At 37.8% G+C, this 13151-nt stretch overlaps 2 protein-coding genes across 2 annotated transcripts in view; one reads left to right on the forward strand and one right to left on the reverse strand.

Annotated features, from left to right (window-relative positions):
* Window positions 1-4819: 4819 nt before the first annotated feature.
* LOC117958618 (tryptase-2-like) lies at window positions 4820-8215 on the reverse strand. The gene is made up of 5 exons (XM_034895111.1): window positions 8127-8215; window positions 6737-6911; window positions 6079-6350; window positions 5414-5553; window positions 4820-5119 (listed from the first exon to the last, which is right to left on the reverse strand). The coding sequence occupies exons 1-5, from the start codon at window positions 8176-8178 to the stop codon at window positions 4943-4945; spliced, it is 816 nt and encodes a 271-aa protein (XP_034751002.1). The 5' UTR covers window positions 8179-8215; the 3' UTR covers window positions 4820-4942.
* Window positions 8216-9402: 1187 nt separating this feature from the next.
* Window positions 9403-13151, forward strand: part of cln3 (CLN3 lysosomal/endosomal transmembrane protein, battenin) — a 17499-nt gene continuing 13750 nt past the window's right edge. The window contains exons 1-5 of the mRNA XM_034893530.1: window positions 9403-9863; window positions 9935-9971; window positions 11452-11548; window positions 11802-11885; window positions 12723-12802. Coding sequence (XP_034749421.1) covers window positions 9809-9863; window positions 9935-9971; window positions 11452-11548; window positions 11802-11885; window positions 12723-12802 — 353 coding nt within the window. The 5' untranslated portion in view covers window positions 9403-9808. The remainder of the gene's footprint in view (window positions 9864-9934; window positions 9972-11451; window positions 11549-11801; window positions 11886-12722; window positions 12803-13151) is intronic.

The following is a 13151-nucleotide window of genomic DNA, read 5'->3' on the forward strand; positions in this document are numbered from 1 at the left end:
TGATCTTTCCCAATAAGGTTCAGGGTCTCTGGAAACACAAACACACACCTCACCTAAAACACACTGCACATTAGTATTCTAACATGCAGGTAGATTCAGCTGGGCCATGATCCCCCTTCCCATGATCCCTTCTAGTCTTTATCTGAATTTTTTGTGGCTTTTTTGAACGCTTTTGTCGCATTTTAAATTCTTTCATTGCTTTTTTTTCTAAGGTTTTTGTAGTCTTTTTGTGTTTTTTTTTAATTTTCTTTAAGTTTTTTGCACTTTTTCCAAAGTTTTCAGAGGCTTTTGACATGTGTAGCCTTTTGACATTGAGTTTCTTTTTGACAATTGCCAAAGTTTTTGTGTCTTTTTTGAATGACATCATATTAAAGATTTCTTATATGATAAAACCATGCCCTTTATCAGATTGCCCATGTCATGTTTGGTGGGTCAGAAAAATTTACTTTATTCTTTATTGTGTCCAATCAACAAGATTTGTAGACTAAATCACACTAATTTGAAATTGTGTGTGGTGTTAATAATAATCAATGCTCTCACTACAATGGAGGAGGACAAGGGTCATGTAAAAAGCACACACACACAAACACACACACAAACTTACCTTTTCACTCAGCTTGCGGAAGTCATCAACCAGTCATCACCGACGATGGTTGCGCCACAGCGCCACTTATAGTCGCCATCCGTTGTAAGGTTCAGGTGCACCATACTGGGCCAGCTGTTCTTCCAAGCATCCCGCCCCCCGATGATGGAGCTCCTCACCTCAGCCCCGAGCAAACCTAAAAAAGAAATAATGCAACTTTATAAAAGCTATTACGGCTGAACAATTTGTGGGGGGAAAAAAATCGAATTGCGATTCTGCACTGTAAAAAATGGCTGTGAAATGTCCAGTTATTTCCTTTAGATTTCCCAGTTACACTACTGTATATGATTTTTACATTGTTAAAAAATAATACATTGTTGACATGACAACATCAAAGTAGTCTAAGTTTTACAGTTGAAATCACAGTAGTCAAAGCATTACTGTAACAAAAATCACAATACCGCCACTGAAGTACTGTAAATAGTAAAGTAAACTACTGTATTTTTTTTAATCTTTTGTTGTGTTTAATTGGTTTGTGTTTTACAATAAATACTGTAAATACTGTAAATGGAAGTATGGTACCTTTACTTTAAAAGAATTCACAGTAATTTGCTGCCAATTGTTGCCAGTACGTTAATTTCAAGTTCAATTTCTTACAGTGTGATTCGATTTGCAATTTTAAAAAAGACACGTTGTGGAACATTATGACATGATACACCGTCAAAACTGCTCTATATTTCATGCAAGCATGAGAACATAGATATGAATTGCCAGCAGTTATTTTCTCTTTTAATAATCATGGGACATTGAACAGTCAAACAGAACATGTATCACAAAAGCTAAAGTTATAATATATATTTTTTTTATCCAAGAAAAGAGATGTGAAATTTCTGATATGCCTCAGTTCAATAGCATTATCTATCATCTAAAATAAAGTAATACAAATGAATGAAAACTCCACTGAAAGTAGGACATTTCTGGAAACAATCAACGTGATATGTCACATTATTTCAGCATTCATCTCATGAAAAACAGTAAATATAACAATAGAAGGAGGAATATAAAATGTTACAGCAAACCTTTATGTGTACATCCCAAAATGTCAAATATATTCAAATTTCCAGAGACCACATAGGCAGTAATGCATTCATAAACACTATATAAAATACAATGAGGCAAGAACAGATCAATTTGATTGATTTTGCCATTAAAGAGCCATAATTTTTACACCCTTATCTCATATGTGAAGTCTTTATATCAGGCTATCAAGGTAGTAAACTAGATTTAACTGGAGCGTTGACAAACTGCCCTCCACTAATTGGTAACAGATCCATGGCCCCAGAATAAATGTCAGCTGATTGGGTTTCTCACCTCCCGTATTGAGGATCAGCACCAGCGCAGGGAGCAGTGTGGCAAAGGCCATGGCAGTGGAGGAGTGAAGCTGTGGCTCTGCACGCTGCAGCTTTATACGCACATTATCAGCACCATCAGCCTGCCTTTAACTCTCCAACTGCACGTGGAAAAGTACCTTCACTCAAGTACTCTGAAGTAGAGTATTTCCACTTTGTTAGGCATTACATTTTTGACTATTCCTTTAAAATGCATTAAATGTTGGTAAAAGTTATATATCCAAAAACTGAAAATCAACACTTTTTCTGATGTCTTTGTCTCTTTTCTCAAAAAAAATATCTTTCTTTTACATGTACCGCTTATTTTCACTGCCTTGTATGAACACCATCACCAACTTATACAGTCTTACATTTATTTTTAGGATTCATGGTCAATTAACCTCCTTTTTTTGGAAACTGTACCAAATTCTTTATTTAAAAAGCAGGAATTACAAATTATTAGACTAATATTAAGAAAGGAATTAATTTTAGGAAGGATAATCAAAGAAGGGTATACAGTATGTCAACATATCTATTTTTTAAATGTTAAAAAATCTAATAAAACACCCAAATTGTGAATGAAAGTAACAATCCGATCTTTTGTTGTACTTGCAAAGCACGTTGTATGGACTCATGCATGCTAAAAGACACTTGCCACAGGGCTAAACTACTTGTCTGGGGTAAACACTCTATGAAATATGAACTCTGGGAACATAACACTGACCAAGTAGGGGGGGCTCCCATCTGTACTGACCCCAATGATAATTCTTGCAATATTTTCTTTAGCTGCTGTTCAGACTATTTCTTAAGGAAGAGGATTAGGGCCACATGTGAAAACATGTATTTGTGTTCTGAGTTTAAAGACCAAATTCTTTAAAAAAAAAGTCAAAATTCATCTTTTCAGAATTGTGAGTCCGAACTCCATACATTTTTTTTTCACATGTGGCCCTTATCCTCTTCGGTAATTTCTCAAAGTCCTTTATGTTGTTGCTTAAAAATGTATTTTTACCTCCAAAATTCATAAGCATTTATTCAATGTTGTATGATTTAGTCACACTATATAATATCAAATATGTTAAATGATTATCTAAAACCTCCATTAACAGTCTACATACACAAGTTATAAATGCTTCATATGAGTTATTGTAGTCAACAAATGCATTATTAAAATTAAATTTAAAAAATAGTTTTTGCTTATAACCAGTGGTGGAAAAGCATTTAGTTGCAATACTACATGGTAAAAAGTCCTGCACTCACTCTCATACTTAAGTAAAGGTTTATAAATGTTAAGTGACATTCAAACATGGATGGAAAATAATAACTGATGATGCTGGAGCAGGGCCACACGTAATGAATATAAAAATTAATGAATTATAATAATAAACGTAAGAGTTTGGGTTCATTGTTGGTATTATTGCAGAATAAGCCCAGTTGTGTTAAGCAGCAGAATAAAAATGGAAGTCATAGTGGGCTAAGCAAGGGCAGTATGAATATCACATTTCATACACAAAGCAGGCATTCTGATTTTTTTGGGGGGGGCCTGTGCCTCAGAAGAACTTTATGTCTAGCAATGCCCCTGCCTTTGACCTCTCACTCTCAGATATATTAATTAATATGGGTTCTGTGGGTACACATGAGTCTCCCCTTAACATACTTTAAGATAATCCCATGTGGTTTTTCTTGCTAACTATCATGTTTTTTTACAATTATTCCACAATTTCTTTGCACTCCATAAAGAAATTGTTCAAAATATTGTGCAAATATCTGCTGTAAATGCATTTTCAGATCTCATTAGCACCAATGGGGTTTGATTACTCTTCATAGATTTTACTACTCATACACATTGCTGTATAAAGTCATAGTAATTTCACTAGTTATGGTAGATGTTATAATGCTATAATCTCCCAGAGGGAGCTAGGTTTGGGCCTGGCCCCCAATGTTTCTAATATCTGTCTCTGCCCCTGCTTGAAACTAGGTTTTTAGAAATTCAGGGTAAAAAGGACACCCTGTTGGAATCATGTCCCACGTCAACCTGTTGCATAACTTAGAGGTAGTGCATATAAATGTACATGTCAATATTTGACATGTTGACAAAGTGTTTGGCATCTTTAGAAGCTTTTAGATCTCACCAATGGGTGTCTTTGTGTTGAAAGGGACACATACAGTACATAAATACATAGATAGTAGTACCCACACAAAGTGTTGTATAATGTCCTCTGGTGGCTTTGAAGGAGTCTGAGAAAATATCCCTGATGATGTCATAGTGATGTCACTAATTATGGTAGATGTTGAGCTAGTAGTTCACAGGCTACCAAAGTCACTAGGAGTCATCCTCTGGGCACCACTAATGTCTCCGGTGGATCGGAAATGTGTCTCAGAAATCAATTGATCTGTATAACATCTGTATAACATCTGCATAACTTCAACCTTCACCGGGACTATAGATGAATCTCTGACCCATTTACATCACAGTAATGCTGATTCATGTGTGTGTTTCTACATTAATAAATAAGTAAATTAAGGACTTATTTTATCTTAAATTGCATTATTATATTTGAATATTGTCTTATGTTTGATCTCATTGGCTGTAAGTGTCTTGGAAGGAAACTTCTGGTTATGAAAGCAGCACTGTTGACACTATGTAAGGTTTTTCCTCATGTGAAGCTGAACTAACTATAATATGAAATTTTTCAATACCCTTCTGGAATTAGGTGAGGAACTTTTTTTTTTCCTCTGCCTGAAACATTTGACTCGGTCTAATGAAGCCAGGATGACAATGCAGTGTGTGTCCTGTGCTGAATCAACCCCAAATGGGGTTATAAAAGAATTTTCCATTGAGACTCTACAGTTGATGCTTTAAAGCTTTAATGCAAAGAATTGAGTTGAACAAACCAGAGTGCATGTCAAGTGAAGACAGGGTCTGACAGTAACAACACAGAAGAGAAGAATGCTTTTAGAAAGAGTTGCAATTTTACTCCTCAGCGGAGGCTTCCTCCCTGTGGACGTAATCGTTGATGAAGTCCAGGTGCTTGGACACTTGGGTGTAGACGCCAGGTTTGTCTGGGAGACCACAAGTCCCATGACTCATGATGCCCACCTGCACGAAGCCCCCCTTTGCGCGGCACATCAGCGGGCCGCCATAATCCCCCTTTGGAAGCACAAACAGCAAACAGGATCTTACTTTAGTAAAAGTACAGTGATGTTAGCAGCGAAATGTAGTCCTACTTAAAGTAGCACAAGTAAAAACACTCATTCTATAGTAAAATTGACCTTATAGCTCATATTTTATTATATGTAAGATTGTTAATGCTCATTCATATACTGTATATATTCTATATGTACGCTTGCTCTACCAATGTAGCTACCCCGGCCACACTCCTGCTAGTCAAGGTGAAACTAGTTTTATCTACACAAAGAGAGTTGGGTTTGTATTTCAACTCACTGGGCACGCGTCCTTCCCTCCAGCCATGTCCCCTACACACAGCGTGTCAGCAGCCAGGTCAGGATACTTGGCATCACACACACTGTTAGGGAGGATGGGAATCTTCAGCTCCTGAAGGGTTTCTGGATACGGCAGTGGAACTGCATGGACACACACACACAGAATAGACTTCAGATACAGTATTAGGGGGACCACTAAGGTCTATATAAGAGACTTCAGATACAGTATTAGGGGACCACTAAGGTCAATATAAAAGAGACTTCAGATACAGTACTAGGGGACCTTTAACTGTATATGTATTGTCTTGTGACTGTATCAGATTTTATTGTATTGTACTGTTTTAATAGTGTTTGTATTGTAAACGTATTTACCGTAAGTCCCTAGCTGCAAAGACACCTTTCATTTCTCCATGGGAATTATTAAAGTCATCTATCTATCTATCTATCTATCTATCTATCTATCTATCTATCTATCTATCTGTCATTTATGAGTTACACTCATTTGCAGGGTCATCCCAAGCCATTTTGTCACTGAGAATATACAACGCATCTGTGTATGTGTGTGGGTGTGTATGTGTGGATGTGTGTGTGGGGGTGTGTGTGTTTACTTTGTTTTTTATACATAGTATGTGCACATTTTAGTCTGCTTTATGTGCAAAAACGTACCATTGATCCCAACGTTCCCCCAGCCAGTGATCCAACACTCAGATGATGGACCGAAGTTGTCGGCAGCGCTGGGCAGCTTCACTTTGGCACCCATTTTTTTGAAATCCACCTTTTTCTTCAGCTTTACAAGGGCGATGTCATGGGCGTAGTTATTTGCCTGGTACTTAGAGTGAACGAGGGCAGTAGTTAGCTCCATGAAACGGGCTTCACCCTTTTGCAGGGTGTGTGCGTTGACCCAAGCCATTGATCTCCTCCAGTCAGGTGCAGGGTCTCTGGAAACACAAACACACACATCACCTAACACACACTGCACATTAGTATTTTAACAGGTTTGTAGTCTTTTTGAGTTTCTTTTAATTTTCTTAAAGGTTTTAGCACTTTTTCCAAAGTTTCCAGTGGCTTTTGACATGTGTAGCCTTTTGACATTAAGTGTCTTTTTGACAATTGACAACGTTTTTGTCTCTTTTTTGAATGACATCGTATTAAAGATTTCTTCTATGACGAAACCATACTCTTTGAAACGTTTAGGCTAAATAAAATATCACACTAATTTGAAATGAGTGTGATATTTGTGTGGTGTTGATAATAATCTCTGCTTTCACTACAATGGAAGAGGATGAGGGTCATGTAAAAAGCACACACACACACACACTCTAACCTTTGCACGCAGCTTGCTGAAGTCATCAACCAATCCTCGCTGACGATGGTTGCGCCACAGCGCCACTTATAGACGCCATCCGTTGTAAGGTTCAGGTGCACCATACTGGGCCAGCTGCCCTTCTGAGCATCCTGCCCCCCGATGATGGAGCTCCTCACCTCAGCCCCCAGCAAACCTAAAAGAAAAAAATAATGTAACTTTATAAAAGCTATTAGGGCTGAACAATTTTTGGGGAAAAAAATCAAATTTTAGTTGCAGTGCAATTCAGCATTGTAAAAAATTGCTGTGAAATCTCCAGTTATTTCACAAGATTTCCCAGTTACACTACTGTATGTGATTTTTACAGTAGAATGCTGTAATGTTACATTACAACCTTGTCGACATGACAACCTCATAGTTGTCTAAGTATTACAGTTGAAATCAAAGTAGTCAAAGCATTACTGTAAAAAAATCACAATATAGCTGCTATAGTACTGTAAATAGTACAGTAAGCTACTGTATTTTATTTTTATCTAATGTTATATTTAATTGTTTTTTATTTTACAGTAAATGCATAAAATACTGTAAATGGAAGTATGGTACCTTTAGTGTAAAAATAATTCACAGTACTTTGCTGCCAATTGTTGCCAGTAAGTTACTGTAAAATTTGACATTAAGTTTGTTACAGTGTGATTCAGTTTGCAGTTTAAAAAAAGACATGTCATGGAGCTTTATGACATGAGACACTGTCAAAACTACTCCGCATTCTTATGCAAGCATGAGAATATAGACATGAATTGCCAGCAATTAAGTGTTTTTCTTTCAATGAGCATGTGCCATTGAACAGTTGAACACAGAACATGTATCACAAAAGCTAAAGTTATAATTATTTTTGGGGGATTTCCAAAAAAAGAGATATGAAATTGCTGATGTGCCTCAGTTCAATGGCATTGTCCATCATCTAAAATAAAGTAATACAAATGTATGAAAAGTCCACTGAAATTAGGACATTTCTTGAAACAATCAGTGTGATATGTAACATTATTTCAGCATTCATATCATGAAAAACAGTAAATATAACAATAGAAGGAGGAATATAAAATCTTACACCAAGCCTTTTTTGTATATCCCAAAATTTCAAATTTATTTAAATCTCCAGATACCATATAGGCAGTAATGCATCCATAACCACTATATTAAATACAATGGTTTGCAATTACAGACCAATTTGGCTGATTTAGCCATTGAAGAGCTATGATTTTCACAACCTGGTCTTATAATATGTAAAGTCTTTATATCAGGCTATCAAGGAAGCAAACTAGATTTAACTGGATCGTTGACTAACTGCCCTCCACTAATTGGATGCAGATCCATGGCCCCAGATAAAAGGTCAGCTGTTTGGGTTTCTCACCTCCCGTGTTGAGGATCAGCACCAGCGCAGGGAGCAGTGTTGCGAAGGCCATGGCGGTGGAGGAGTGAAGCTGTGGCTCTGCACGCTGCAGCTTTATACGCACATTATCAGCACCATCAGCCCGCCTTTTACTCTCCAACTGCACGTGGAAAAGTACTGTGAAGTACAGTTTTCACATTCTGGTACTTTTACTATACATTTTTTGACACACATTTCAAAGAGAAATGTTATACTTTTACCTAAAAATGCATCTCAGAGTTGTTTCATTGACTAGGTAACAGTTCCAGAATGAGCTCTTTAAATATATCTTATTTGATTGTAATGTATTCTCTCAAGTAACATCAGAGTTTGCTTTTTTTTTACAACCTTAAAAGTCAGCTTTTGTAACGGCCTACTTTTTTTTTATTTTGCAGCAGCCAGTTTAAATTACTTTACATCACATGTCATTTGGCTGACATTTTCATCCAAAGCAATTTCTACTATGGGTGCTTTCAACCCATAAAGTTGCAAACTCCAGACAACACGTGGTAAGTGCAAGTACACTAGCTTTAGAATAGGCCAAACTACAAAGTGCCATATTTAAGTGCATATATATACATATATACATATGTATATATATGTATATAAAAGCAAAGGATGGCTACTTTGAAGAAACTAGAATGCAAGAATTTTTTTTTCTTGCATTTTAAGTTATTTCACACTTTTTTCTTAAGTACATAATTCCACGTGTGTTCATTCATAGTTTTGATGCCTTCAGTGAGAATCTACTATGTAAATAGTCATGAAAATAAAGGAAATGCATTGAATGAGAAGGTGTTTTCAAACTTGTGTATATATACATTTGTTTTAGATTATTTTTTGGGGCTTTTCCCTTTATTGTAGTGACAGTGTATAGACAGGAAAGGGAAGAGAGCGCTGGGGGGTAGTCAACAAATGCATTAAGAAAATATATTTAAAAAACATGTTTTTGCCTATAACCTGTGGTGGGAAAGTATTTAGTAGCAATACTACATTGTAAAAAGTCTGTTACAAGTCAAAGTCATGCAATCACTCTCATGCTTAAGTAAAGGTTTATCAATGTTAAATTGCATTCAAGCATGGATGTAAAATAATAATTGATGATGCTGGAGCAGGGCCACACATAATGAATATAATAATGATTGGATTATATAAATAATCGTAAGAATGTATCCTAAATAGCATCAAACCGAATGGGAACGTTTAGGGATGGTTTTGTTTCCGCGGGAATGTATTCCTGTGAAACACCACAGTTGTTGTGACGTTGTTGTCAAAGTTTACAAACATTAATGCATCAGCTCGAGCGCCGAGGCACGAGGCTATAAAATACATCAAAACAATTAGTTAGTCCGGTGGTGAATCTGCCGTTTTGTATGCGAAGTACTATGGCTTTACGTTACAGCAGTTTCAATTGTTAGCTCGGTGTTGTGTCGTAGTCGGTTCCCCTTTCGAATAGTGTTTTCCTCCTGTCAAAATGCGTAGCGCCCTCCTCAGTGGTTAGGGATAAAGTTGGGTTCAGGTTTAGCTAGTTAAGGGGAATTATCCCTATAACCTTAGCCAGGTAACATAGTTAGCTAGACCGGGAACAACGGTAGCCTGGGGACGTGAGCCCTGTAACAACGTTAGCCCGGTTCCTACGCTCATTTGTAACGTTAACGTTCAACATGGAGCAGCCAGCCAGCGTCAACGCAGATCCTGTTCAACGGTCCGAGAGTACCGGTGGGTCTGTCATGTTCATTTACATTCAACTATATCAATTCGAGTCGCTAAAACTCTTGTTATCTATACAGGTCGGAGCACACAATGGCGAAACTGGACTGGATTCTGGTGAGTGTCCAGTGTTGAAATTAAGCTGAAAGTCCAGTTTACAGAACCTCAGCAGAGAGGAATAACGTTAGACTATTAAATAATACAACCGAGCCATAACTAGTCTTGTAAAGTGTTGTATAAAATAAGGTGTTTGATGTAAGCTAGTATTAGCTAGATATAATATGAAATCAAATTGTTTATTAGTCACAAATAGCTGTGTTACATGTAGGAAACAGGTTTGACATAACAAATTTAGTGTCCATTTGTACATTGATATTTGAGCAGGGTATCATGTTGCAATACTTTTTGAGTACTAGCGTTAGTTGATGTAAGTCAGTGAAACCAAGTATCAAAAACAGTCAATTATCAAATGTTTCTAAGCATTGCTTACAGGGGTGTGGCACAAAAATTCCGGCCCCTGTATGAAGTTATTTTCTATGGGTCCCTCCCCGCGTCCACAGCTATTCATTCATTCTAGCATCTTTTTGCCCCCTCCTCACATGAGGGCCCTGGGTACTCAGTCCCCTTCCCCCCCCCCCCCAGTTCGACGCCTACTTACATATATTTTTTTGTCATTTATTTTCTCATCTTAATTATAATTTTCATGTAGCTTACTTTTTTACTTAAAGGTCCCATGACATGGTGCCCTTTCAATGCTTTTATATAGACCTTAGTGGTCCCCTAATACTGTATCTGAAGTCTCTTTTATATAGACCTTAGTGGTCCCTAATACTGTATCTGAAGTCTCTTTTATATAGACCTTAGTGGTCCCTAATACTGTATCTGAAGTCTCTTTTATATAGACCTTAGTGGTCCCCTAATACTGTATCTGAAGTCTCTTTTATATAGACCTTAGTGGTCCCCTAATACTGTATCTGAAGTCTCTTTATATAGACCTTAGTGGTCCCCTAATACTGTTTCTGAAGTCTTTTTTTATATAGACCTTAGTGGTTCCCCAAATTCTGTATCTGAAGTTTCTTTCCCAAAATTCAGCCTTGGTGCAGAGTTCCAGCCACTAGAGCCAGTCCCACAATGAGCTTTCCTTAGTATGTGCCATTTCTGTAGCTATTGAGGAGGGGAGGGGCTTAACTCATTGGAAAACCGTGATGTCTCTCTCTGAAGGGCGAGCCAAATTCTCTGGGCGGGCAAAGCAGAGAAAGGGGAGGCAACCCCAGAGCAGCCCACCTGAGCTTTAATTTTCTCAAAGGCAGAGCAGGATACCAGGGCTTGGTTTACACCTATCTCCATTTCTATCCACTGGGGGACCATAGGCAGGCTGGGGGAACACATATTAATGTTAAAAAACCTCAAAAGTGACATTTTCATGCCATGGGACCTGTAAGAAAAAACTCTTGTAATGACAGCATTAAACACTATTTGGCATGTAAGATGTTGGTGTTTTCTCAAAGAGAACCACATAGCCGGTGGCTTAGTTTTTAGATTCTGATGCATCTGAATCTTACCCAGCCTGTATTATCTACCTCCTCTTCTCCCCCAGGCTTCTTGGATTGTGCAACAACTTTGCTTATGTGGTCATGCTGAGCGCCGCCCATGACATCCTCAATAAACAAGAGACTGCAAACACCACAGCTTCTGTAAGAAGGCAAATATGGATTCAAATATAGCATTGCAGTGAATTTTTCATTGCTATTGGCTTTAAGCTACAACAAAGTCTGTATTGACGTAAAGTGAGAAAGCTTTCTTCTACAATGTTCTTATAGTGTTTACTGTGTCTGAATATTTGGAGAAATTGTATTTTAGTGCTTTGGCAATATTGTTATTGAAACTTTGATGTCCCAAATTAAATTGGAAGCAAATTATTCACTTTTGACCCTTTTTCATATTTAGACTTCAGCCACATTGGCCATGGATTTCCAAGGTGGGAACAGTAGCAACAGTAGCCGTTACGACTGCAATCCTGTCTCCACTGCGGTAAATGGAGATTCACTACGCTACACAATTATCCTAACATGTACATGTCCCTCGCACTCCACATGACAGTGCCCTCTGTCCTCTACACTTACACTAGTCGGAGTTGATTTGAACGCACCAGGAGGCAAGGATGCACGTTACCCAGGTTGTGCCCTCCCATCACACAAACACACACAAACACACACACACAGAACAAAGCACACACACACTGTGGCTCAGTGGTAAAGCAGTTGCCTGCCAATTGGAAGTTTGGGGGTTCGATGTCAAAGTGTTCTTGGGCAAGACACTAAACCCCGAGTTGCCCCATTGCTTTATAAGGACAGTCAATTTAAATGTACACACAACCCACACACATATATTTGCAGGAACCCTTCCGACAAAAAAACGTCCCTGTGAGTAACAGATTCAAACATAAAAAAATGTCCTAACTTTGATTATATTGATGACCTTTGTACCATGGTTCATTGGCATGATCCGTCTCCGCTTGGCCAGTTAAAATATTAGGCTTCCATTGGGCAAGATGTGACAATAAAACAGTATGGAACGGTTTATAGAAATGTCAGTGTTTCTATCAATCCTAAATGAAATGTAGGCTACTTGGAATTCATAATTTGAATAGACAAATGATTTTTCTTTAAAAATCCTCCTCCTGAAAATTCGGAAATTACGGCTCAACCCTTGTATATAACACACACATAGATATACAGTATATATAGCAACCACAATGGTGTTGGGACCCATAATAATGTATTTTCCGTCTGCATTTCTTAACTGGCACATTGTGCTTGTCACTAATGATTTAAAAGAGGACTGTTGGTCCGATGCTTTTCTCCTCAGGCTGTGCTGTTAGCTGACATCCTCCCAACTCTCGTCATCAAGCTGTCTGCTCCCTTTGTGATCCACAGACTGCCTTATGGGTAAGACACTGATTATCATTTTCTGAACCTGTTCTTAAAAAAAAATCAAGGCCATTCTATGTTAGAAATGTCCAAACATCATCCCATCGATTAGTGTTAAACAGAAATATTGGAGTGCTAGATTTGGTAATGTGGTGGTTACTTTGGTGCCTCACGTGACTTTTTGTCACAGCAATGTGTTCAAATAGCTCACCCAGTACAGTGCTTTGCAGTGTGTTGACCCACCCCTCTCTCTCCATTTTCCCATCTTTTGGATGCTTTTACAGTGGGCACGGAAAGTATTCAGACCCCTTTAAATTTTTCACTCTTTGTTTCATTGCAGCCATTTTCCAAAAATCAAAAAAGTTCA

The sequence above is a fragment of the Etheostoma cragini genome, chromosome 15, assembly GCF_013103735.1.
Source record: "Etheostoma cragini isolate CJK2018 chromosome 15, CSU_Ecrag_1.0, whole genome shotgun sequence".
Classification (NCBI taxonomy): domain Eukaryota; kingdom Metazoa; phylum Chordata; class Actinopteri; order Perciformes; family Percidae; genus Etheostoma; species Etheostoma cragini.

Bases quoted from the DNA above. Each gene is read 5' to 3' on its own strand.
- LOC117958618 (XM_034895111.1), bottom strand. From the start codon at position 8,178: ATGGCCTTCGCAACACTGCTCCCTGCGCTGGTGCTGATCCTCAACACG. The intron at 6,912-8,126 runs GTGAGAAACCCA...TTTTTCTTTTAG, and splicing joins GCTGATCCTCAACACGGGAG to GTTTGCTGGGGGCTGAGGTG. The intron at 5,120-5,413 runs GTGAGTTGAAAT...GTGCTTCCAAAG, and splicing joins GAGGGAAGGACGCGTGCCCA to GGGGATTATGGCGGCCCGCT.